This window comes from Dipodomys ordii, unplaced genomic scaffold, assembly GCF_000151885.1.
Source record: "Dipodomys ordii isolate 6190 unplaced genomic scaffold, Dord_2.0 Scaffold127, whole genome shotgun sequence".
Classification (NCBI taxonomy): Eukaryota; Metazoa; Chordata; class Mammalia; order Rodentia; family Heteromyidae; genus Dipodomys; species Dipodomys ordii.
In genome coordinates this window covers 131,940-158,626 of record NW_012267343.1, presented here as the reverse complement: position 1 = coordinate 158,626, position 26,687 = coordinate 131,940, and the positions used below count along the sequence as shown (strand labels likewise).

The window sequence follows — 26,687 nt, the reverse complement described above, 5'->3', positions numbered from 1 at the left end:
ATAGAGAATGAAATTATGCCATGTGTAGGAAAATGGCTGGAACTGGAGATCATTAGCATAAACACAACGAAGTAGACTTAGAAAGGTAAAGGCCATATTGTCTCTCAAAAGTAAAATCCATACCAAAAAATAACAGGACAAAATGAAAGACACAAATGTAAAAGGAGGATTACTGAGGGGGAGATGAACTAGAGGGAGTAATGGATCAAGAGAAAGTAATGAGGTGAATATGATCAAGCAAGGTATAAGTGTATAGAAATATTTACTAAAGTGTTATTTTGCATAGTTGAAAACTAGCCTGCTGTTCATATACAAAGATGGTGTGGCTGGTACATCCAATCTCCATCTTGGTTTGGCAAAAAGTATTGTGACCCAAAGTTTTTAATGGCTTCCTTGTGATTATATTCCTCCAGGTGTGAACGCTCTTATGCCTGCTTCCACAAGGAGTTTTATTCCCACAAGAATCAAAGGAAATGAAGCAATTATATTAGTTAGGAAATAGCAAGACCCCCAGGGGCCAATCCATAGCTGCTGTTAGCAATGTTTTTTTGGGGGGGGTATATTTTGTTTTATTCAGATCTAGTTAAGTCTTCCACCTTCCACAATGGAACTTTGTGCCCTTTAGAGGTTCTTCCTGTTTCACTGTATTCCCTGCTCTCTTGAGAGGAAAAGAAGAACCTTACTATACTTTGTAGCTGAAGGTAGCAGTGTTCCTCATCTAAGCAGCCCGGTCAGAGAAGGTATAGAAATTAAATTAACTTCAGTAGTTAAGATTGAGTGTGTTTGAGTGTATGTGACCCTCAGATTCCACTTCTCTTCAGACCACAAGATGACTGACATCTCCATGAGCAGTAGCATGCGATGAACGATCTGAATTTCGAAAGGATAGGACAAAAACAACTTTCCAGGGAGAATAGTTTATCTCAAAATGATTCTGAATCTTATTTATTAGAAGATAATAAGATCACATAGTTCCTGTTCCTTATCTTTATCCCCGATTATGTCTTGATACATCTTTTCCAAATTTTATGCCAGTCTCTACAATTGCATTATTTCTATTGTCATAATCCAGGTGTAAGTATTGATTATCTGTGTCTAATCTGTTGTAATAACCTTTGCTCAGACTCTTTATATACATAGATCTCTATCTGCTTAAAAGCAAGATGCTCAAATTTTGTATTCAATTATTTATTTACACCTTCCACTATTGCTCTGAGAATACAATTGGAACTTTTTCTATAAAAGATAAAAAAGACTTTACACAGCTAGCTAGAACACTGCCTTAAATTTTCTCTTTATCTCAAATGTCCTGTCCCTGTTCTCTCCAAACTTTTAAGTAAAACTTCCAACTTTCATGATCTTCCTGTGACAAGATCTTATATTCCTAGCACTTTCTATAAAACTAATAAAAATAAACTTACTAGCCACTGATTCTCCTGTAATTTGACTATCAAAATTATAAATATACACCCTAAATCTAGTTCCTGGTATTTATCATAGATGCATACATACTAATATATAAAGTAATATGAATAATGATAGTTACTGTAATATTGCTAGAAATAGCAGAATATTGAAGCCAACCAATTAATCCAGAAGTCAGCTAATTAGTATTTTCATTGTAATAAAGTAGTTGCTTAGTAACATGGCAAAGAATTAACATAAATGGGTGTATAATACATCAGGTGTATCAGGCTAACAAAATAATTAGCATAGCTTGCTGAAGAATGTGGTGATTTTAAAGATAATGTCCATATGGTTGGGCAAATTGGTACAGTCGTATAAAGTTTAATTAACTTTCTAATTGAGTGATGAGCAGTAATTTGAGACAGCTCCTAAACTCTCAAAGACAATGGTGCTGAGATTGGATGAATCTTGGATATTGCATAGAGATTCATTTGTTAGTAGGCAGATCATCATAGTATGTTTCTCTGTTGTTCTGATTGTTCACAAGACAGATCTCATTCCAACTTGTTTTCTCTAGCAATAAAGAAGTAGAAGAGCATGAGGAAGGGTAATGGAAGCACATTCTCTGAGTTCATCCTCCTGGGGCTCCCCATCAGGCCAGAGGAGCAAGGCCAGTTCTATGCCCTTTTCCTGGCCATGTACCTGACCACTGTGCTGGGGAACCTGCTCATCATCCTGCTCATCAGGCTGGACTTCCGTCTCCACACCCCCATGTACTTCTTCCTCAGCCACTTGGCTTTCACGGACATCTCCTTCTCCTCTGTCACAGCACCAAAGATGCTCATGAACATGCTGACACAGAGCCGGTCCATCTCATATGCTGGTTGCATTTCCCAGGTGTATTTTTTCTTATTTTTTGCAGATCTAGACAGCTTCCTCCTCACTTCGATGGCCTACGACAGATATGTGGCCATCTGTCACCCCCTGCACTACACCACCATCATGAGTCAGAGCATCTGCTTCCTGTTAGTGACGGGCTCCTGGGTTTTGTCCTTTGCAGGAGCCCTTGTACACACCCTCCTTCTAGCCCGTCTTTCTTTCTTTATAGACAACACTCTCCACCACTTCTTCTGTGACCTCTCAGCCTTGATTAAACTATCCAGCTCAGATACCACTGTCAATGAGCTGGTTATCCTCATTGTAGGATCATTGGTCATTACCCTACCATTTGTATGCATTCTGGTCTCTTATGGCCGCATTGGGGCCACCATCTTGAAAACTCCCTCCTTGAAGGGAATCTGCAAAGCCCTGTCCACATGTGGTTCTCACCTCTCTGTGGTTTCTCTGTACTATGGAGCAATTATTGGGCTCTACTTTGTCCCCTCATCCAACAACACGAACGACAAGGATGTCATTGTGGCTGTGATGTACACGCTGGTCACACCCATGCTAAATCCCTTCATCTACAGCCTGAGGAATCGAGATATGAAAGGAGCTCTGAAAAGTATCCTCAGGAGAGGAACCTTTTCAGTGTAGTTGTTGTTATCACCTATTGAATAGACATTAAAACTTCTCTGCTCCTTCCCTGAATCTTTTTCTGCCTGCATTTTTATTATATGTTTTAAAAGCTTAAAAAATTGTAATTATAAAGGCGATATACAGCAGGGTTACAGGCACCTAAGTCAGATAATGCATACATTTCTTTTTGGGCTGTGTTACCCTTCTCCCTCCCTCTCATCCAGTTTTCCTCTTGGTATTATTATTTTTAGTGAATCTTGATGGGGTAAAAAAAACACAACTAGCTTTCAACAATATGAAACACAGTATATCATTTTTATCATTTTTTTTAAATCTCAAGAGTTTTTCAAAAGGTGTTTTTTTTTTACAAACCTACACGTTTCTTTCTTTCTTTCTTTCTTTCTTTCTTTCTTTCTTTCTTTCTTTCTTTCCTAAAAATCATTCACCATTTATATCATCACAGCTTAGTCTTTTTATTAGCTACTTTACAGCTTTGTGTAGAATACTTTTCTTTTCCAGGTGTGTCTGTGATGGTGTTTTTCATTTAATTGGAGGGCTTTTTATTTCCAATAACAGTAATTAAAATGTAATTTTGCTTCCATTTTAAATTTTATGTTCAATTGCTTTCACTTTTATTTAATTGTTTTATTTTTATTACGGAAATGGTACCTAATTACTTGATATTGTATGATGTTTTTATAAGAGTATATAGTGCCTAATAATATCATGGAAAACATGTATTTTCTCAAACATTTTTTCACATATTGATGAAGATGGTAAATTTTTCTTCTTTTATTTTTGAAGTATATAGTATGTTTTTGTTGTCTAGCATACCCCTGTCATGTAACAGGACACCAAAAGCTATTTCTATTTCAATGTAACTTATTCATTCACTGAACTGGCCACACTCTTTCAGTCTCCTCATCTTAAAAGAAAAAATCTCATCCACTGTCTTTTTTGCCAAAGTTCTGTTAGTGTGATGGTAACTAGCACATAACATTGATTTTCCTCCAAGTGACTGGGTGTGGTCACAAACTGAACTGAGATCATTCTGTGTTAGAGGTAAGGTACTGTTTGTGACAGACAACTGTCTTTTATTTTAAAATAACAAAGTAATCTTTTTGCCTAATCTGTAAGTGTAATTTCTCTCATCTAAAATAGTAATTCTGGCTTTATAAACTGAGAAACGAACTTTGCTCAAGGTAAAGGTACTTAACTTCATTGTTATGAGCTAATTACTGTAACAGATTTTTAAAAATCAACTCATATTAATTGCACAAATTAATAGATTTGCTACACTATTTTCACATATGTTTGTATCATGCTATTTTCATATCCACTGTCCTCATATCCTCTCTTCCTATGACATTTTGGTGGTTAATTAGAGGTGAGAGTCTCACAGACATTCCTGCCCAGGCTGGCTTTGAACCATGATTCTTTGATCTTAGCCTCTTGAATAGCTGGAATTATGATATAAGCCACCAGCACCCAGCTTACTGGCTACTTATTTCAGAGATGGCTCACTGTTCACTCAATTTTTTTTATGATTATGAAGTTGCTGCTGGGAGACAATGGCAGCATTTTCTACTAATATGTCTGTGTATTGGTGACATGCTGTCCTTAGTGGATAAAATATGTTTCATTTCCTGACCAGTACTTTTTTACATAAGTATAGATATCTTCCTTTAGTCAGAAGAAGATTGCCTGCTGCTCTCAGAGATTATTAAAGCTGTTTCCAACTGATCTACTTATTAAGAGATGCACACTTGGCCATTAGGGATACCCTTTTGCTAGCTAAAAAAAAAGTTTTTCCTGCTTTCCTATAGGAAAAATAATAATCTATTATTGTTACTAAATGATAGATTATTTGAACTAATTTTGAAATCATTTAAATCATTTTAATATTTTATTAAATAATATTTAAATAACAAGTGATTTTAAAGAATATATTGTTTATTACCCTATTCTTATAGTCTTTAGTTATACAAAGAGATTTCAATTCAACACATCCATATTTAATATATATATTTTTATTGTAAAGATACTGTACAAAGGGGTTACAGTTACATGAGTAAGGTAATGAGTACATTTCTTTTCGAGCGTTATTTCCCCTCCTTTGTTTTTCCCCTACTATCCCTCCCCTTCCCACCTCCCCAACTCCTCTCTCTCTCCTCTCCTGAAGTTGTAAAGTTCATTTTCAACATAATCTCTTGTACATCTCATTGTTACAATGGATCAACTTGTATTCTGGGTCATAGGGTAGCTCTATATGTAGTCTTTTGAGGAACCTCCATGCTGTTTTCCAAAGTGGTTGAACAAGTTTACACTCCAACAAACAATGCATAAGGTTCTCTTTTGGCCACATCCCCTCCAGCATCTTCAGCGCGTCCATTTATAATACATTTGGGTCAATATTACTACTTGTTATCATTCTCCCTCATCTGTCTTAATCCTGCCCATACAAGTCAGGTGGGTCCATTTTCACATACATACATTAAATATTGTGATTGTATTCACCTACCTATTCTTTCTCCAGTCCTCTGCACCTCCCTTATCTTGACTTTCTCCCCAACAAAACCTGTTTCGGCTTTCTGGTACTTCATTTATGTTTTATGTGAAGTATAATCTTTATATAATCTGGAAATTAGTGCTATCATTGTTTAATTGCAATTATTTTTCGACATTGAAATATAGCTAATTTTTAACTAAAGTGTCTTAGTATTAAGGTACATAAATATGCACTTAAGCTAATGAGCATTGTATGATGAAAAACTGAGCTAGATCTCACTAAGAGTTAGAGCAATAGAATAGCAATAGTGTATGCGTTGATAGGAATTCATTAGGACCCAGTTATTATAGCACTTGGAGATTTCTAATACCAAAGGGAATTTTTTCTTTCTTTTTATTAGTGCAACTTAATTGTGCAAAGAAGTATGTCATGGTATATTGCACGATCATATAATGTACATTGACGACATATCATAATGGTAAGTCATGTGCTTTGCACCATGGTGGACTCAAATGTATCTGACATTTTAAAGGGAATTCTTTTATATGTACTTAATGATGATATTTTTATACAAAATTATAAAATATTTCTTCAGGTCATGAAGTTCCTGAAAAACATGGGGCTGATCATTGTTTTAAGGATGACAAAATTGTTCACATTTATTTAATACTAGCTTTAAATAGAGAGTAATAGGAGCACTATCATCAAAGTACATCATCTACATGTATGAGAATATTTGACAAAATCACATTAAAAGGTACAAAAAGGCTGGGCACCTGTGGTTACTGCCTGTAATCCTAGTTACTCCAGAGGCTGAGATCTGAGGATCATGGTACAAAGCCAGCCCAGGAAGGAAAGGCTGTGAAACTCTTATCTCCAATAAACCACCAGAAAACCAGAAGTGGCACTATAGCTCAAGTGGTAGAGTGCTAGCTTTGAGCTGAATAGCTGAGGGACAGCACTCAGGCCCAGAGTTCAAGTCCCATGACCAACACCTGCCCCCTCCTCCCACAAAAAAAGTACAAACAGGAGTTGACTATTTCTTAAAATATATTATGTGACAAAATTTTTAAGATTTTCTGGTAATAATAAAGTATTTACATTTAAACTTCATTATTTTATCAATTCTCTACAATCATAGCTGAAATAAATAAAATAGATACTGAAAACACAAAAGATCTACTAAATGAAAAGTTTTGTTTTTTAAAAGTTAAATGTAATGGACAAAACTTTAAGGGAGAAAAGTTAGAAGATCTATGTAAAGAAAATCAGAGGTGACAAAGGAGATGTTAAATATGCTACTATAAAATGAAGAATCATTAATGAATGTTTTGAGGAAGTATATGCTACATATTAGAAATCCAGGAAAAAAATAGAGAACTTTGCAGATAGCTATAACCTAACAAAATTAAGCTACCAGGATATAGGCAATCTGAACAGATCATAACAAGAAATGAGAAAGAACATGTAATAAAAAGTCTCCCAGCAAAGATTATCCAAGAATGGAATGGTTTTCATGTTGAATTTTACCAACTTTCAACCAAGAGTGACAATTCTCAATTCATTCCAAGGTATCCTAAGGGAGGAACTCATTTAAAACATTTCTATGTATGATTTCACTACTTTCCTGGCCCTAAAATGAGATAATAAGCTGGCATGATGGGGCACAACTATACACTCAGCACTTCACAAACAGAGGCAGGAAGTTTGTTTCTTTGAGGCTGCATGAGCTAAATAATAAAACCATCTCAGAAATGTAAGAAAAGGACTCTCTCTCTCTCTCTCTCTCTATATATATATATATATCACACATACACACACACAGTGAAAACTATATACCAATATCCTTGAGGAATGTTATTGTGATAAATCTCAATGAAGTATTAGCAAATCAAGTACAAAACTATATTAAAATTTATCCACTATGTTCAAGTGGGATTTATCGCAGATTAAAGGAGAGTCGGACATACAAAACTGTGGGATAGAATATGACACATCCACAGAATGAAGTATTAAAACCAGATGATCATTTCAATGGTGCATCAATAATGGTGAAGTGTCATTTCTCTCGATCTTTTAGTCAGAAAGTGAAGATACCAGAGTATTTCTGGCATCCTTGAAATAACATGGCATTTTACAAGAGATTTAGGTTATCATATACAATCATTATCTTGGTTCATTGTAAATCAAAATTTCCCATTATGAACCAGGAAAGCAAAAAGTTTTGGGAATCACCAAGTTCATAATAGCTGCCTAAAGGTTGTTATCATTATTCCTCCAAGGTGAACTCTCTGGTGTCCGCTTCAACCAAGAGTTTTACCCCAAAGGAAACTCAGAGCAATGATGCAATTATACCCATTTGCATCTAATTTGTAGCTGGGAATGGAGAGTTACCCCTGGGTCCTCTGTGTTGTTTGTGAAGTTAATACTCATGCTAATTTCTCAGGAACTATAAGTAAATGAGTATCCATTAGCCTTTCAGTGAAAACTCGTCTGCCTCTCACAATGGAACTTTAAGCCTCTTAGAGATCCCTTCTGTTTCACTGTATTTCATGCTGTCTAGAAAGAAATGAAAAATCTTGCTCATGCCTTATCGCAGAAGGTAACATTACTAATTGTAAGGAGCCAACCCAGGGCAGGAGCAGAATTTCCATTTGGTGGTATGGCTGTGTGTCTGTGGTGTGTCCAGTGTGTGCTTCTTATCTCTAGTTTTAACTACACCCCAGTGTGAAGAAAACCCAATTTAGAATAATTGGTCTTTAAAAAAATTTATCTTGAATATCCATTTAAATTTTAAGATGATAGAGTGATACTAAATATCTATGTATAATAATTTATATTTACCTGGATCAATTTTAAGAGTAAAGAGACATGTCATCTTTTGCTTATCTTTAACTATTGGATTTTCTTTCATATTTTATGTGAAATCACTAACATTCTTCACCTCTACTGCCACAGTGCAAATAGAATCAGGTCTTATTTTAAATTATTGTAATACATTCCAATTCAGGTAGCTTCTAGAATGCTTGCTTTGTTATGATTTAAAAATTACACAGTAGACAACAAGAAGAAAAATTTTTACTCAATTGTTTACTTCTACTTAAATCATTCTTGGGTATACTATACTATTCTTGAGAACAGAATGAAAGGTCTGTTATTACAGACTACACACCACCTATTCTGATTCCTCAATGATTTCCTAAACAATATCTTTTCCAGGCCAATCATGGTTAAGACTATGATTGATCTTTTCTGGTTCTCAAATTCCTTAAACTTGTACAATTAGAACTTTTAAATATTGTGTATGTTATAGGTTCTTATATTAAGCATTACTTTTAAACAGCACATGAAAATTAACTTTTTAAAAAATTATCTTAGCATCCTGTAACTAAACAATATGTCAAAATCATGAATATAGAATTTACAACTCCATTTCTAGAAATTCATCATATATATACATATATGTATAGGCTAGTTTACAATGGACATAAGAACAACATTATAGATTTCAATATTTCTAGAAATATAAAAGTAATAAAAACATACTTGTCCAATATGAGATATCAAATTATCATTTCTCTGGGTAACTGACATGTTTGATATATATCTATGTTTAATAACATAGATAGAAGTAGTGTAAGTAAATATATAATCCACCTCAAGTAACATAGCTCAATGGGGTTTTTAATACATTGAGCTGAAAAATACCTGTACTTTAAAGTGTAAGGTCCGCTCCTGGATGGCTAGCAGACTCCACCCTCCTCGCAGCAAAGTCTCCACCCATTACCTGCATTACCTAGGCAACTGGGACACCTGGAAGAGGTCACATCTGCATCCGCTGAGGTCACATCCGAATTTGATGTGGCCACACCTTTCCCCACCCATACCCTACATAAGGCCTAGCCCAGGCCCAGACGCCCTCTTCCTCCCTTGCTCTTGCTCTTCTTTTCTGCTCTCACTCTCTCTCTTGCTCTTGCTCTTCTTTTCTGCTCTCTCTCTCTCTCTCTCTCTCTCTCGCTCTTGCTCTTCTTTTCTGCTCGCTCTTGCTCTTGCTCTTGCTGCTCTTTTCTTGCTCTCTCTGTTCGTTTCTAGCTCTCTGCTCTCTCCCTTTTCTAGCTCTTTTCTCTCTCTTTCCTTTCTTTCCTCTTTCCTCTCTTTCCCAGCCACGTGGAGTGAAAACCTTGCCTGGTCCCAGCAGGTCTACTGAATAAACCTACCCCTTACCTGAATACCACGTGCGTGCTGCTGCAGTTCTTAATCGAATACCTCTTTTAAAAACCTAACATAAAGATGATCAAATCAAGTTGGAAGAATTCTTATGTTAATGTAAACTTTAGTTTACCTCTAAGTGAGGTAAACTAAATGTTGCTCCTCAGCTCTTAAAAGCCAATATGTTCAGATTTAGTATGTCTTTAGACTTTATGTTAGTACAAAATCATTATGTTCACTTTCCCTATTATGTCATGATTGTACTCAGGGATAGATCTAAGACCAACTAACTTAATGGAGAAAGAAGGAGATTAATCAATATTTACAAAGTACAGAAAAATGTTAAGAATCATTGGCATAAATTGAAATCCTTTGTACAATTACTTGAAGAGAAAAAATAATAATAATTGACATAAAATCAAAACTAGGATCTACAAAAGGAAAAGCTATTATCTACTTACTCCAGAAAGACATTTTAAAAGGTCATTTTTATTGACAGATCCTGGAAAATTTTTCTGGTATTCTACAGCCTTGACCAAGAATGAGCTGGTCTAAGTTACATTGGAAGTCAAACATGTTTTTCCCCCTACATCTCAGGAAAAGTCCTTTAGAAAGGCCGTTAGAATGAAAACGTTGAGTGGGAAAAGACTTATTATAGGGTGTGTTACTAGATATTTTATGTATTGACCTGGATGTAAACACTTGATTCTCTTGCTTTGACTTACCATATTGAACTTTGGTGACAAGTCTCTAAATTCCATTAGGGAGATTCAAAGCAGACCTTGGGTTCTCTCATCTTGATCCAGTGCATAAAAAAAAATCACTTAACAAATTGTATTTCTGTAGCCTGTGATAGGCTAAACCAAGCCAAGAGACAGTAAGAAGCCATTTATTAGTTTTGTTATTAATTCATGATCAACCTGACCTTGTACACTACCTCTTAGAACTCAGGTTTAAAATGGACTGCTGGATACCTTAATGTTAATCCTCACCCAAGTTAATGATCATTCTGTGACCATTCTGATGTCTCATAGTTTCTCCATGAAATGGTGAGTTGATTCTTCGGGGACATTGTCATTTGTCCAGAATATCTCTAACCCATTAGTGTGGCTAAGAGATGAAATGTCTTAGCTTAAAACGCAAGTATTGACTAGGTCAAGTTCATGCTATTTATTTTTTGTCCAGAGAAACAGAATTAGAGAACCACGAAGAGGAATAATCAGAGCATGAAGTCATTCCCCACTCAACTCTGATTCAGGTCTTATCTGAAGACCATGATGATAATGCAACATTTCTAAGAATAAATAAAAGTCAAGTTAGTTTCTACATCAACAAATGCCCACCGCTTTGGTAAAACGTTTGAAACATTTGGTTACAATGTCCATACTCACTAATTTAAATTCATTGGACAATAGTCACAATAACTTTTCTTTCTTTCATGTCTTCTTTTCCCTCCTTACCAGCAATAAAGAAGTAGGAGAGCATGAGGAGGGGTAATAGAAGCACATTCTCTGAGTTCATCCTCCTGGGGCTCCCCATCAGGCCAGAGGAGCAAGGCCAGTTCTATGCCCTTTTCCTGGCCATCTACCTGACCACCATGCTGGGGAACCTGCTCATCATCCTGCTCATCAGGCTGGACTTCCGCCTCCACACCCCCATGTACTTCTTCCTCAGCCACTTGGCTTTCACTGATGTTTCTTTCTCCTCTGTCACAGCACCAAAGATGCTCATGAACATGCTGACACAGAGCAAGTCCATCCCATATGCTGGATGCATTTCCCAGGTGTATTTTTTCTTGTTTTTTGGGGATCTCGACAGCTTCCTCCTCACTTCAATGGCCTATGACAGATATGTGGCCATCTGTCACCCCCTGCACTACACCACCATCATGAGTCAGAAGCTGTGTTTCCTGCTAGTTATTGTATCCTGGGTCTTATCTTGTATCAGTGCCCTTGTGCACACTCTCCTCCTAGCTCATCTCTCTTTCTATGAAGACAACACTCTGCCCCATTTCTTCTGCGACCTCTCTGCCTTACTTAAGCTGTCCAGCTCAGACACCACAGTCAATGAGCTGGTTATCTTCACCGTAGGAGTGGTGGTCATTACTGTACCATTCCTATGCATTCTGGTCTCTTATGGCCGCATTGGGGCCACCATCCTGAGAGCTCCCTCCTTGAAGGGAATCTGCAAAGCCCTGTCCACATGTGGCTCTCACCTTTCTGTGGTTTCTCTTTATTACGGAGCAATTATTGGGCTCTACTTTTTCCCCGCATCCAGTAACACTAATGATAAAGATGTCATTGTGGCTGTGCTGTACACATTAGTGACACCTATGTTAAATCCTTTTATCTACAGTCTGAGGAATAAGGATATGAAAGGCGCTCTGGGAGCTGTATTCAGAAGAACATTTGCAGAATGATAAGGCTGGGGCTCATCTTTCCCTAAATTGTTATGATGGTCTCTCAATACTACCCAGTTTTCCTTCGGCAAATTGCTGATTTTAGGGAATCTTAATGTAGCATCTTTTTCCTGCATTCATTTCACCTTTGATGGACTTTAAAAAATGTATTTAGTCATCTGTTTGGTTTTGAGTGATCAATCTATGCTGAAAAAAATGTCAGTCTCTCTGGGCATGGGAAAAAGAATAGTTAGACAAGATGTCAGGAAATCTAGACACATTGAGTTGAGTTCAAGCAGGTCTTCAGTGTAGCTTAATCCAACTGTTTTATTTTGAAGTGGAACAAAAGTAATTCAGTGTCCAACAACATACATTTAAGTTTTTTTTCTCCTTGCATTTGAAATTGTAGTTTGGGCTTTAATTCTGTGGACGACTATCTCTGCTCAAGACAAAGGCATATCATTTCATTGCTTTAAACTGACTACAGTGACAGTCATTTCCCTATCCATTATTTTATTTGGTTCTAGTACCTGATAATTAAAATAAAGAGAGGCTTAGTCACCAGCCCTGTTCTACTAAGCTAGCAAAATTTAGTAGCGTGGAACTCAAATGATTGTGCAGGTGCACACTTCTAGCCCCATGAACCACGTGAGCATTTTTCAAATATCAGCAATTCGTAACTTATTTTACTGGAAAATTTGCTTTCATCTTTACAAATACATTGAAAGAGCATGCAAATAAAACAATGTTTGCAACATATGTAGAGAGATGTGCTATATAATATATCATGTTTATATGTGTGTGCCTCACTCTACTAAAATCAACACCTTAGGGATCAAAATATTAATGTAAGATCCATAAACTTGAAACTATTATAGGGAAAGACAAGGAAAAGTTTAAATATACACACATAGTTAATAATTTTTCTCAAAAGGACTCCAACTGCCCTAGAAATAAGGGCAATAATTGACAAATGTGGCAAACTAGAATCAAGAGACACCACAAAGAATGTGGGAAATATCTTTACCTGCTATTTAGTGAATAAATGATCGATATCTAGAATAAACAAAAAGCTCAAAAATATTAAGCAACAAAAGAACAAATAATCCAATTAATCAATGGATAGATGAGCAGACAGTTCTCAGAAAAGGAAACACAAAGGCTCACAAATAAGTAAAGAGATATTCAGCTTAGTTACAAAGGAAATGTAAATCAGAACTACATTAAGATTCCATCTCATTTCAATTAGATTGGTAATGAAAAAAAAACAATAAATACTGGAAAGGATGGAGGGAAAAGGAACTCGTATACAGTTGGTGGGTAAACTAATACAACCACAATGAAAGTAGTACGGAGGCTCATAAAAAGTATGGTAAGAGTCCATCACACTATATATCATACCATAATTTGGGCATATATCTGGTGTATTAATTAATATGCATACCCATGTTTATTGCATCTCTGCTCATAATAGCCGAACCAGGGGAATTAGCTGAGCAGCATAACAGATGAATAGATACAGAATACATGTTACATATTTACCATAGAATATTATTCAGCCCTAAAAAATAAAATGGCATTGGATGGCAAATAGGTGAAACAAATGGTGATCAAGTTAAGCAAGAATTGCCAAGCTGAAAAAGTAAAATACCACATGTTCTCTCTTCCTGTGAATGAATGGCCAGAATGTAAAGCAGGTGGCGTGCTGTCCAGGGTGTAGGCATTTGTGGGAGTGCAAAGGTGAGAGAGTGAGGGAAGGTGAATGTTGTCCAAGTAGCTTATGAATAAAGCTCATTGAGATTGGCACAGGGTTCAAAAGCAAGAGACTCTGGCTATGACACTCAATTTCTTTTTGGTTTGTTATGAATTATGAATCTTGTTTCTGCAAGGTAAATTGTGAAGGCCAAAAGTTTTATGACTCACCAAGAGCCTAATGGCTGACTTTGGGTTATTACCATATTTCTCTCTTCTATGCTTGTTCCAATAAGTAGTTCTTTCCCCCAAGAGAGCTAAAGGTAATTATATACAGTTAGTTGTTAATTTAGAGCTGGGGATGTAGAATTACTCCTTAGATGATTGATGTGATGTTTTAAAATTAAAACTCACACTGATTTCTCAGGAGGCATGAACCTTCATCTATATATCTATATATTTTGTAAGGCTTTAAACAGAGACTCTAAATGCATATGCCTCTCAGAGGGGATCTCTGAGCTCTGCACGGGCTTTACCTGTTTCATTGGTTTCTGTGAATTGTAGAGAAAGAAATGGAAGACTCTCCCCATACTTTGCAACTGAAGGTATTTGTGCTCAGCACCTAAGGTACAAGGATTAGGGTTTATATTCAGCAGTATGATTTGTGTATTTCTGGATATCTTTCTAACATGTGTCATCGGTATTTACAATCACCATGCTGTGAGTGACAGCTCCACACACGGTAATTTATCCTCTATTAAGAGACTACCCCAAATTTGGTAGGATAGGGCAAACCTAGTCCTCCATGTACAAGAACTTCGCTCAAACTAATTTTAAATCTATATTGGATGAAATGTTGGAAAAAATACTCCCCATTTTGTTGATCCCTAATCACCATTAAGTATTCTTAACAGGTTTTCCAAATTTTATATCAAATCTCTGAATGCTTATTAGTTTTTGGTGCCAAAATACAGGTGTAAATACATTTTATTTTGTATCTTACCTACTATAGGAAACTCCAACTTGAGTTTCTGCTGATAATCTTGAGGATTGGGTGAGAGGGGGCCGGGGGAGGATGGGAAGGGATGGGAAGGGGAAACAAAGGAGGAGGCTACAATGCTTGATAAGAAATGTACTCATTATCTTGCCCATGTAATTGTAACCCATTGTACAGTATTTTTACAATAAAAAATAAAAATAAAATAAAAATCAATATAAATGGTAAAAAAATCTGACTTCTACAATAACAAGCAGAAAGCCATTTAAAATTTGTGTTTACTGTTGCTATAAAGATAGAACTGAAATTTTCTATTAGAGGTAAATGTGCAAAATGACCTATGAATATTTTTTATAAATTGCAATATTGCTGGAAATAGCATACTATTGCAAAGAATATTCATGCTTAATACATTGTTGTTAAATAGTAATGAGTAATATAATGAATGGCTAATCCATCTCTGATAAAATCATATTAGCAGGATTTTCAGATAGCAGTTTGGAGAATGTGGGAATTTGAAAGACAATTTCAATCAAATCAGGAGAATTTATACATGAATGTGAACTTCTGTTAACTTCCAAAATGAATTAGACAGTAGAATCCTCAGCTATGAAAGAGAAAGAGAGATGAAAGCTAGAGTTTCACAGATTTGAGTTACAGAGAGAAGCCAGCAAGTAGAAGAGATAATTTAGTTTGTTTGAATAACTGGATAATGACCTGACCTTACACTTCTCAATTTATATTTCTATGATGAACTCAGTTTCTACCTGCTTAAAGCTAGCCTGGTCTTGTAGTCATTTCATCACTTTATGATTTCTCCCCAAAATGTTGAGTTTGATTCTAAGTGGGCAAATTTTATCTTTGACTGGACCAATCCACTCGCTAAAATGCACATATTGGCTAACTTAAAAGCATATTTTTTCATGTAGTAGTAAAAATGATTTCTCTTTCTTTTACATTTCCATTCATTTTTCACTTCCCAGATGAAGAGGAACATGCAGAAAGATGATAAAGCAGTGTGTCTGAGATCTTTCTCCTGGGGCTCTCCATCCAACCAGAGGAGCAAGGCCTGTTCTATGCCCTGTTCCTGGTCACGTACCTGACCACAGTGCTGGGGAACCTGCTCATCATCCTGCTCATCAGGCTGGACTCCCGCCTCCACACCCCCATGTACTTCTTCCGCAGCCACTTGACGTTCACTGATGTCTCTTTCTCCTCTATCATAGCCCAGAAGATGCTCATGAACATGCTGACCCAGAGCCGATCCATCCATATGTTGGGTGTGCTTTCCAGTTGTATTTTTTCTATGTTCTATGTAGATCTGGACAGCTCCCTCCTCATCTCAATGGACTATGGCAGATATGTGGCCATCTGCCACCCTCTGCACATACCAGTAGCATGAAGCAAAGCCTGAGTTTCCTGCTAGTTATTGTGTCCTGGGTCTTATCCATTTCCAGTGCCCTTGTGCCCATGCTCTTCCTAGCCCACCTCTCTGTGGTGACAAAACTGAGACCTCTCTGCCTTACTTAAGCTGTCCAGCTCAGACACCACAGTCAATGAGCTGGTTATCCTCACGGTAGGAGTGGTGGTCATTACTGTACCATTCCTATTCTGGTCTCTTATGGCCGCATTGGGGCCACCATCCTGAGAGCTCCTACCATGAAGTGAATCTGCAAAGCTCTGTTCACATATGACTCTCACCTCTCCATGGTTTCTCTGTACTATGGAGCAATTATTGGGCTCTACCTTTTCCCTTCATCCAATAACATCAATGCTAATAATATTGTGACTATATTATTCTGCCTGGTCACTCCCATGCTAAATCCATTTATTTATAGTCTGAGGAATCGGGATATGAATGGCACTCTAGAAAACACATACAGTAGTAGAATATTTCAGTTTGGTGGGTGTCGTCTTCCTATTAAGAGGATACAAGACCCTAAACCTTTACATATATGCTTTCCTCTCTGAATTGCTATTTTTATTGTATCTTGATGTGGCACCTTTTTCAGAAAGTATTTCACCTTGGATGAAGCTTTCCCCCCTATCTAGTGGTCTGATCGTGAGAGATTTAAGATTTTTAGAAATGTATCCTAAAATTTCCCTTTATATTTCATTTTATATTTTTAAGAAGTTGTACAAAGTGTTTCAATTCAACATGTCAGTTTATAAATACAATGCATCTGGACTAATGCCACCCCCCTTTTTTTTAATCATTCTCCCTGTCATCTTTCCCAACCCACATTTTACCTTTTGTCTGCAAATTGTTACCTTACAATATTTACTTTTTCTTAAAGCCCCAATTTGTAGCTCCTTTGTAGGTTATTTTTTATTTCAGAAGATAACAAAGTAACTTCTAATAACACATTTATAAGATTATTTATTTGTTGCTTTGTATGTCCCTCCCCCATGGTATAATCCCAGATTTCATTGTATTTGATGTTGGCATAATTTGTGGAGGGGAAGGGCAAAAACAAATTGTTTAAATAGGGATACAGGTGGACCCATTGCAACAATGAGATGTACAAGTCATTATGTTGAAAAATGAACTTTACAGTTTTGGCCAGGGGGGCTGGTGGGGGCTGAAGGGTGGGTGGGAGATGGGAAGGGATGGTAAAGGGAAACAAAGGAGCAAAGGAGGAGGCTACAATGCTTGATAAGAAATGTACTCATTATCTTGCCCATGTAATTGTAACCCCTCTGTACGGTATTTTCACAATAAAAAAAAGAAAAAAAGAGAAAAATAGGTTCATTATTTCAATTTTATATTTTACTTTATATTGTACATGGAAATTATTTATGAGTAATCCTAATAAGAAATTGGAATGGAAGATCTTCATGATAAGTGAACTGGACCAAGTTTAGTTTTTTCTCAGAAGCAACATGCTGAATCTAGACATATAAAAGATTTATATATATATATATATACATATTTGTATGTACACATGTATAAAAATACATAAAATGATTTAATTGTGGGACTGTTCGGGGAAGCTGGCAGACATTTGAGAGGGAAAGAGAAGATGATGGGTGAATATTATCTAAATACATCACATCTATATGTGAAGATGGTATAAGGAAATTCATCAAACTCATCAAAGGCTGTTGAATAGTAGAGGGTGGAAATAAAAGAAAGAAAAACAGATAAGGGTCATCCAATTAAAATATATAGTCATGTGTGAAATTATACTTTAAAACCTCTGTATAATTAATATATTCTAAGGAAAACAAATGACAGAATTACAAAGATTCAGAAAATTATTATACCTCCAAAACTAATAAAGTTCTGACAGTTAACTAAAGAACCAATGCAACAATGGTACTCACAAGACAATATGTTGGAAATGAACTTTACAACTTGGGGGGGGATTAAGGGAGAAGGGAAGTGAGAGAAAAACAAAGGAGGGGGTAACAATATTTGACAGAAAATGTACTCACTACCTTAAGTATGTAACTGTAACCCCTTGGTACATCACCTTGACAATAAAATTAAATTGAAAAAAAAAAGAAGAAACAGGCAGGCACTGGTGGCTCATACCTGTAATCCTAGCTACTCAAGAGGCTGAGCTCTGAGGATCATGGTTCAAAGCCAACCCAGGAGAGTACATGAGACTCTTATCTCTAGTTAACCATTAGAAATCCAGAAGTGGCACTGTGGTTCAAAGTGATAGAGTGCTAACCTTGAGCTGAAGAGCTCAGGGACAGCACCCAGGCCCAGATTTTAAGCCCCAGGACCAACAAAAGAAGAAGAAGAAAGAAGAAAGAAGAAGGAAGAAGAAAAAAGGATGAAGAAGGAGGAGGAGGAGGAGGAGGAGGAGGAGGAGGAAGAGAAGGTGAAGGAGGAGGAGGAAGAAACAGGAATTTATAGAATAATAAAGAAAATTGAGAATAATCCCTTCACATCTATCCCATGAACTACAAGAATATACACCTAACACATTAAGTGAAATTTAGAACATAATATATGTACAAAATGAAAGGTTTACACTGAAACAGAAACAACAAAAACAACATTTATTTGAAAACCTACAAGTGGAGAAAAACAGGAATTGTTTCAATTTTCTTATATTTGCTAAGACTTACTCTGTATCCCAAGATGTAATCTATCTTGTAGAAAGTTCCATGGGCTGCTGAGAATGTAGTATTGTGCAACTGCTAGATGGAGTATTCTATATGTGTTTGTCAGGTCCATTTAGTCTTTTGGGTCATTTGATTGTGAAGTTTCTTTGTTGTTGTTTTCTGGGTAATCTATGTATTGGTGAAAGTGGAATATTGAAATCTCCCACAATCACTGTATTACATTATCTATTGCTTCTAAGATCAGTAGGGTTTGTTTAAAGTTGGGTGCAACACTTGGTGCATTTATGTTAATAGTTATTTCCTCTTGCTAGATTGTTCTCTTTATTATTTTAACGTGACCTTCTTTGTGTCTTTTGACTAATTTTGGTTTGAAATCTACTTTAACTAATATGAATTCAGCTATTCCTGTTGCCTTTGCAGAGGGTCTGTTTGTTGGAAGATCTTCAGCTTTTTACTCCAAACCAATGTTTGTGTCGGTGGGATGAATTCCTTGTAGGCAAAAGACAGTTGGATCATGTCCCGACCCACAGGACGTCAACGAGGGCAGTGAACCTAAGCGAGAAGGAATGAAAGGACAAGAGACACGAAGAAGGACAGCAAGACAAGGATTCTGATCAAGCTGCCAAATTTTATTTTTTCACACTGGGGTATTTATATGCTTAGAATAAGGAAGCTTTTTCATTGGCCATAGCAGTGCAGGATGTTTGCTTAGGGCAGGGGGAAAGGGTGGTCGTTAGCAGCTGCAGGATGTTTGATTAGGGCAGGATGAGGGTAGGATTCTGTAAACTCAGCCTCAAGATGTTCCAGTGAGATAGTCAAGCCTATCATGTTGAGAGACTCAACTTTTGGCTCCCGACATCTCCCCCTTTCTTATTTAGAAAATTGACCATCAATTGTTGGCTGCTCTTTTTTTTAAGGGGGTGACAGAGGCTCTGTTCCTCTAAGGGTCCAGGGTTTTTCTTCACTCCCAAGCAAGCGTCCTCACTCGGGGAGGGGAATTTTACAGGCCTTGGCATGTTTTTTGAGGAGACGGCTTGTGGGTATGCATGCCAACCGTCATGCACCAGAGCTTGCCATTCAGGGGTCTTGGGTTTTGGGATCTCACGGATCCATCCCCCTGCAGTCTTACCTGCACCCTTGATTTGAGCATTTTTTTCTTCCTCCCATAGGTGCATCCTCCCCCAAGCAGAGGGGCCTATAGGAAGAGGGGCGAACCTATCCCTTATGGCAAGGGCCCAATAGGTCTTGCCCGTTGAATGGTCAGGAGTTATAGAAGGGTTTTCTAAATAAGAAAAAAGAAGGGGGGTGGTTCCCACTGGAACAAGCTCATGGCAAAACACTAATTAAAAGCCTGGGGTAAATCCTAGATCTTAATGCCTTGGTCTGCCATATCAAGGCGATGGTGATGAACCTGTATGGGCTTAGAAGCCAAGAGATCAATCCGTTGTTTAATAAATTCAAACAGGAGGGTCCACATCTGGAGTTCTAGCTGCATCTGTAAGAGAAAAGGAATCATCCTCAGGGGGAAGGTTTCCCCTGGGTTGTGGTAAGCCATTAACCTGTTTTATCAAGCATTCTGGCAGCCACCTTGGGGCCGCTTGTTATTAAATAATCTCCTACTCTTTGCCATCTTTTTGCATCTGTAGTTCCTTCAAGGGGGAACCAAGGACACAAGTCCTTGAGAAAAATAATTCTAAATCCTATTTCTTAACCCCCATTCCCCGCGTCTTGAGGGTCTCCTTGAGGTCTGACAGAAATAGATCCTGTGACGACATTGCTTGTCCCATGGTGGGTCACTCACCGTGCGCCATCCCCACTCTCCTCCTGGATCTGTCTCTCAGTGGGGTCTGTCGAGGCGATCTCAGACTGTACTTGGCCAAGATTTCCCGGAGGACGGCGTTCCTTCCTTAGTCAGAGGCTCGTGCCCCACGTTGGGCGCCAGTTGTCCCGACCCGCAGGACGTCAACGAGGGCAGTGAACCTAAGCTAGAAGGAATGAAGGGACAAGAGACACGAAGAATGACAGCAAGACAAGGGTTCTGATCAAGCTGCAAATTTTTATTTTTCACACGAGGTATTTATATGCTTGGAATAAGGAAGCTTTTTCATTGGCCATAGCAGTGCAGGATGTTTGCTTAGGGCAGGGGGAAAGGGTGGTTGTTAGCAGCTGCAGAATGTTTGCTTAGGGCAGGATGAGGGTAGGATTCTGTAAACTCAGCCTCAAGATGTTCCAGTGAGATAGTCAAGCCTATCATGTTGAGAGACTCAACTTTTGGCTCCCAACAGGATCATATTTTTTTAAGTCCAGCTAACCATTCTATACCTTTGTATTGGATAGTTGAATCCATTGATATTCAGAGATGTGTAGTATTTTCTGCCATCTTAATTTTTTTATTGTTTAAGTCTTTTTTCTCTTTATTTGCTTATCTACTCATCTGGTATTATTTATTTATTTATTTCCCATAGAAGGAGAAACACAAATGGCTAACAGATACATGAAAAAAATGTTCAAGATTCTTAGCTATTAGGAAAGGCAAACTATCCTAAGATCTCACCTCAATCATCTAGAAGTGGATGATAATGAAAGTGAGCTAAAACTAGAGTCTATACCATAGGACACACAGAGAGAACAAAGGAAAGGCTTAGTTCAGAGACTAAATGTGCTTATAAACAGATTCCAGGAACAGGATGACAGACGTACATCAGAGCCACTTAAGATCATCTAACCACAACTAGTCACAGTATTACAAGTGAGACAGCCAAGACTATCATTCCCAGATGAATCCCCAGACATCCCCCAGATTCACGAACAACAGAAGTGCTTCTTGATGACTGACCCTGAGATTTTTGTTATCGTTTGTTATCCAATTGTATTGTGACCATTCCATTCTTCTGGAATGAAACATGAGAAGAAAGAATAAGAAAGCAGAGTATGTTTCTTTGATGGCTACTATATTAAGGAGGTTTTCTCATGAGTGGGTTCAGTGTTCAAACTGATTCTCTCTCTTGTGATAGGGATATTTAGAGACATCTAGACTGCCTTTTCATGCATCCTTTTTTTTTGCATCCCTTATGATATGGTTGAAGCATATTTTTTTTCTTGGATGTTTCTGTATAGCCCCTGGTTTTGTGGTGCATCATTCTATACAGTTATCTCACTCCTTCTCTGAGAGTTTCTTTGGCTTTCTAAAAGATAAGGTTGGGGAGAATTAACTGGCTTCAGAACTCCTCTACTTGTTTCACATAACCTATCTGTGGTCTTTAGGAGACATTTTGTTTTTATTACCCACTGGGAATAAAAGTAGTGCCCAGAAACACTTTGGGCCTATCTTACTCCTCCACTCTTCTCTCGTTTATTCCTTGCTATTGCTATTGGTTTCACAAAAGCAGATTTCTGCCAAAGGCTTTAGATGGTTTTATTGGATCTTCTCCCATTAAAATTGAGATAAAAAATAAAGCACTTCACTCCCCATAAGGAGGATCTGGTGCTCAGTGCAAAGCTTTAGCTAAAAGAAAACCCTACTTAAAAAGCCTTCTCTTTAAGACCCTTCTTATATCTAACTCTTAGGTATTTCTAGATCCACATTTAATGCAAAATCTTGAGTTATAATGTTGATGCCTTTGCATTTCTTATAACTATCTTTACTTTGCATCTTAAAACTCATATTGGTGTATTTAATTTTATGTCTATCAAATCTTGGTGCATTTGTTGAAATAGTCAATTCAATAACCTAACACTAATACTTCCTCTTCCTGATCTTTATAATCAGATGAACTTTGTGCATCCAGATAATCCTTACTTATTAATCTAAAGCAAGTGAAGTCTTTTGTATCCTCTTTCAGCTGAACAAATAATTAACAATACTTAGCATTCCACATAAATTAACATATTTATATAGATAAACTAAAACCTACAATCATGCTCTGAGGAAGACAGCCAAGATTGAAACATTCTCCTTTAACTATGTGATCTTAGGGCATTCTTCTCCTCACTGAACCTGTTTTCCAAACAACTTCTTAGGATTGTTGTAAGGATAAAAATACATGATTTATCGTATACTAATCTCTTGTATCAGCACCTGAAGCTGAAGGGTTAAAAATTAGGAACCTCACTTCACTATTACCATTATTAACTTGTTAACTGCTGATTTTGTTTCTGTAAATATGCTTGCATTCAGACCCCCTTTTTCCTGGGAAATAAAATTGGGCAGTGACTCAAGGATATTGGCCAGCCCAGATGTCCGGATATCAGCCCACCCAGGACAAGGACAGCGGTTATAGATAGTACATGTTCTTCAGTTCCAGATTAATTAAGCCATCTGTGGGACAAACCTTAACAATGACCACCTGGCCAGACCATAAACCGGGTCAAATGTCAACCAATTATAGACCAACCATGAGCCAAGTATGGTTTTTGCCTTTAAAAAGGCTTGTAACCGCTGCTCGGGGCTCCCTGTCTGCTTGGGACAGAGAGCCCGTTTGCGCAAATGCCAAATAAACTCCTCTTGCTTATTGCATCTACTGGTTTGGAGTCTTGGTTCCTGGGGTGCCCTCCCGTTGAAGAAAGTATCCCAGTGAGTCTGGGGTCTTTCAAAGCAATTGAGTTGACATTCACTTTACCACTAAATCTCTATATGTGTTTGAGAGCAAGGAAGAAGGAGATATAACTCTAGAGAACAAGGAGACAATGTGTAAACTTTCATGTAAATAAAATAATATTTTGTTGTTCTTCAAAAGTTCTAGAAGGTTTGAGGGCTGCTGGATATCTAGGAGCTATACCTTCATACAATGGACACATTCTTAGAAGTGGTGATGTGGATTTCCAGACTTGTTTATAATAAATTAAAAATCCAAAAGAATAGACTTGATGGCGTCATTTAATGATTCCTCCCCAATTTTTCCAATCTCAGTAACCCATAAAATAAGATGAATGTCACATAAAATCATACAAGACACGTTTTATTTTGCTCTTTGCTCAACAGGAACAAAAGCAATGCCAGCAAAGCATTTTGACTGGCAGCTGTGGGAGGAAGACAAATGAGGTGTACTTTCAATTATTTGTATTTACATTTTTGAGGAAATGATTATGCGAATGTGGTTTAAAGAAAGACAAATATTAACTGGAAGAATGAGTTTTCTTACTGAGGAGTTTTCTTAGAGCCCTTTTCATGTCTTTATTTCTCAGACTGTAAATGAAGGGGTTCAACATGGGTGTGACCACTGAATACATCACTGAAGCAATGATGTTATTGCCACTGGTGTTGTTGGGTGGGGGAAGAAAATAAAGACCAATAATTGCCCCATAATAAAGAATCACCACTGATAAGTGAGATCCACAAGTGGACAATGCTTTACAGATGCCTTTGGTAGAGGGAGCCTGGAGGATGGTGAACCCAATGCGACCATAAGAAATCAGGATGCACAGAAACGGCAGCATGATGGCTGCCAGTCCTGCTGTAAAGATTGCCAGCTGGTTCAGGGATGTCTCTGAGCAGGACAACTTGAGCATGGCACCCAAGTCACAGAAGAAGTGGGGGACAATGTATTCTGCACAGAAGACAAGATGTGCTAAGAGGAGGGTATGCAAAAGAGCACAGGCACTAGCAATGACCCAGGACACAGCTACCAGCATACCACAAAGGCTCTGGCTCATGATGGTGGTATAGTGCAGAGGATAGCAGATGGCGACATATCTGTCATAGGCCATTGAAGTGATAAGAAAACTGTCCAGGTCAGCAAAGAATATAAAAAAATATGTCTGTGAAATGCACCCCTCGTAGGTGATGGATTGGCGCTGGCTCTTCATATTTATCAACATCTTTGGGACAGTAACTGATGAGAAAGAGATGTCGGTGAAAGCCAAGTGGCTGAGGAAGAAGTACATGGGGGTGTGGAGGCGGGAGTCCAGCCTGATGAGCAGGATGATGAGCAGGTTCCCCAGCACTGTGGTCAGGTACATGGCCAGGAACAGGGCAAAGAAAGCACCCTGATGTTCTGGCCAGATGGGGAGTCCCAGGAGTAGGAACGTGGATACACTACTGTGGTTTTCAGACCTCATACTTACAGTAAGAAACAATGATCCAGTGCCAAGGACTCACACCTGTAACTGTAACTCTTCAGGAGGCCAAGATCCAGAGGATCATGGTTTGAAGCCAGTTCAGGTAGAAAATTTCACAAGGCTCCATCTAAAATAACTAGCAAAAAGCCAAGTGACCTCCCTGCACAAGGATGATTTTAGCAGAGATGTTATTTTGACTTATGGAGTGTCTTCTTTCATATTTCCTTCCATGTTGCACATATTCTGCTGCAAATGTGGTAGAAAATAATATAGGTTTAAGATACACATCGCTTTCTTTCTCAGACTGATACCAGTCTCTGTAAATAATAACACAGTTAAAATTTATTAAACATTCTAATAGTTTATGTGCAGTAATTCAATAATCTTGCATGAACTAAATAAGTACTGCTATCTTTTCTGTTCTTCAGACAAGATAGCTATATAGTAGACAGTCTTACAAGTCATGGAAGTAAGAAGGGAAAAAGAAGGATATAAACTCAAGAACGTTGGCTCTCAATTTTGTGCCACAGAAGCAAAGAGAAATTATTTGGCACCAGAAATATCACTTTGGCTCCTAGCTTTTGTGTGTAATGAACTTTTTAATTCTATATGCCCTGCCTGTCTATATATTCCATGATTGTTTCTAATTTGTTCATTAACCACAGGTCCAAAAATCTATCCAAGATAATTAGTGCAAGTCCAACATCATTTTTAGTCCAAATAGATGTCTCATCCAAATAAAATTATTCTGGCAGTTTCAATAATAAGTTTTAGTTAGAGATAGTTCAGAACCAGGCGTAACCCCAATGAAAGTGCAATCCATGTTTTAAATGGTCACAGTCACCATGTTTCAAAGAACAACAATTTAAAAGCCAAAGCAATTTTCAAAAGAAATTTTAACTTTTTGGCGTGTATAAAGTAGCATAAAAGGATTTATTTCTGAATCCAAATAAACATAAAAATACATCTATAGATTTTTGAAGAAGCTTTAATACTATAATGTATCAAAGCATATAATAAAGCTATAGTAACTATAAGTAATACATAGGACACACAATAGCCAATGGAGGAAAAGGGAGAACCAAGAACTACATAGGTTTATAATGAACATCTGGCAATGGACAGAAGTGACATAATAAATAGTTCTGAGCAGCTGTCTATCCATATATTTCAAAAAACATACAGCCAGGTGCTGGTGGCTCATGCCTGTAACCCTAGCAACTCAGGAGGCTGAGGAAAGACTATGAAACTAATTTCCAGTTAATCACCAAAAATTCCAGAAGTAGAGCTGTACAGCATCCAGTTACTGAGTTCAAGCCCCAAGACTAGCGCACGTGTGTGCGCGTGCGTGTGCGCGCACACACACACACACACACACACTCACACACACACTACATCCCTAACTCACACCATATATAAAATTCCCAGATGAATTGAAGTTAATTATGAAAAACAAATTTTCAAAACCATTAGGATATATCCTAGCTTCTATTCAGTATCTGAAGGTACTAACACATTTCTTAATAAAGTCCCCAAATACTGACAGAAAAATAAAAGTTCTAGCAAATTTGTCAATATCAAAATAAATTTCCTTAACTATGTAACTACAACAACCATCACAGGAAACTCATAAAATTAAGATAGAAGTTACAAATGGGATAATGTATGACATCCCAAACCAGCAAAAGATTGGTACTCAGAATATGTACAAATTGGTATAAATCAATAAAGTGAAAACACCCAATCAAAATATAGAAGATAATGCAATCCAGAAATTTGTGGAAAGTAAAGCTCAAATGGATAATAAACATATCTAAAGT

The 26,687-nt window shown here is 37.4% G+C and overlaps 3 protein-coding genes and 1 pseudogene across 3 annotated transcripts; 3 read left to right on the top strand and 1 right to left on the bottom strand.

Moving 5' to 3' along the window:
* Window positions 1-2,004: 2,004 nt before the first annotated feature.
* Window positions 2,005-2,943, top strand: LOC105996145 (olfactory receptor 50-like). The gene has a single exon (XM_013030127.1). The coding sequence runs from the start codon at window positions 2,005-2,007 to the stop codon at window positions 2,941-2,943; it is 939 nt and encodes a 312-aa protein (XP_012885581.1).
* Window positions 2,944-10,184: 7,241 nt separating this feature from the next.
* Window positions 10,185-12,062, top strand: LOC105996119 (olfactory receptor 50-like). Its single transcript, XM_013030098.1, has 2 exons — window positions 10,185-10,192; window positions 11,126-12,062. The coding sequence occupies exons 1-2, from the start codon at window positions 10,185-10,187 to the stop codon at window positions 12,060-12,062; spliced, it is 945 nt and encodes a 314-aa protein (XP_012885552.1).
* A 2,386-nt stretch (window positions 12,063-14,448) lies between these two features.
* Window positions 14,449-16,701, top strand: LOC105996118 (annotated as a pseudogene).
* A 7,224-nt stretch (window positions 16,702-23,925) lies between these two features.
* LOC105996117 (olfactory receptor 3-like) lies at window positions 23,926-24,867 on the bottom strand. Its single transcript, XM_013030097.1, has one exon. The coding sequence runs from the start codon at window positions 24,865-24,867 to the stop codon at window positions 23,926-23,928; it is 942 nt and encodes a 313-aa protein (XP_012885551.1).
* Between the last annotated feature and the right edge of the window lie 1,820 nt (window positions 24,868-26,687).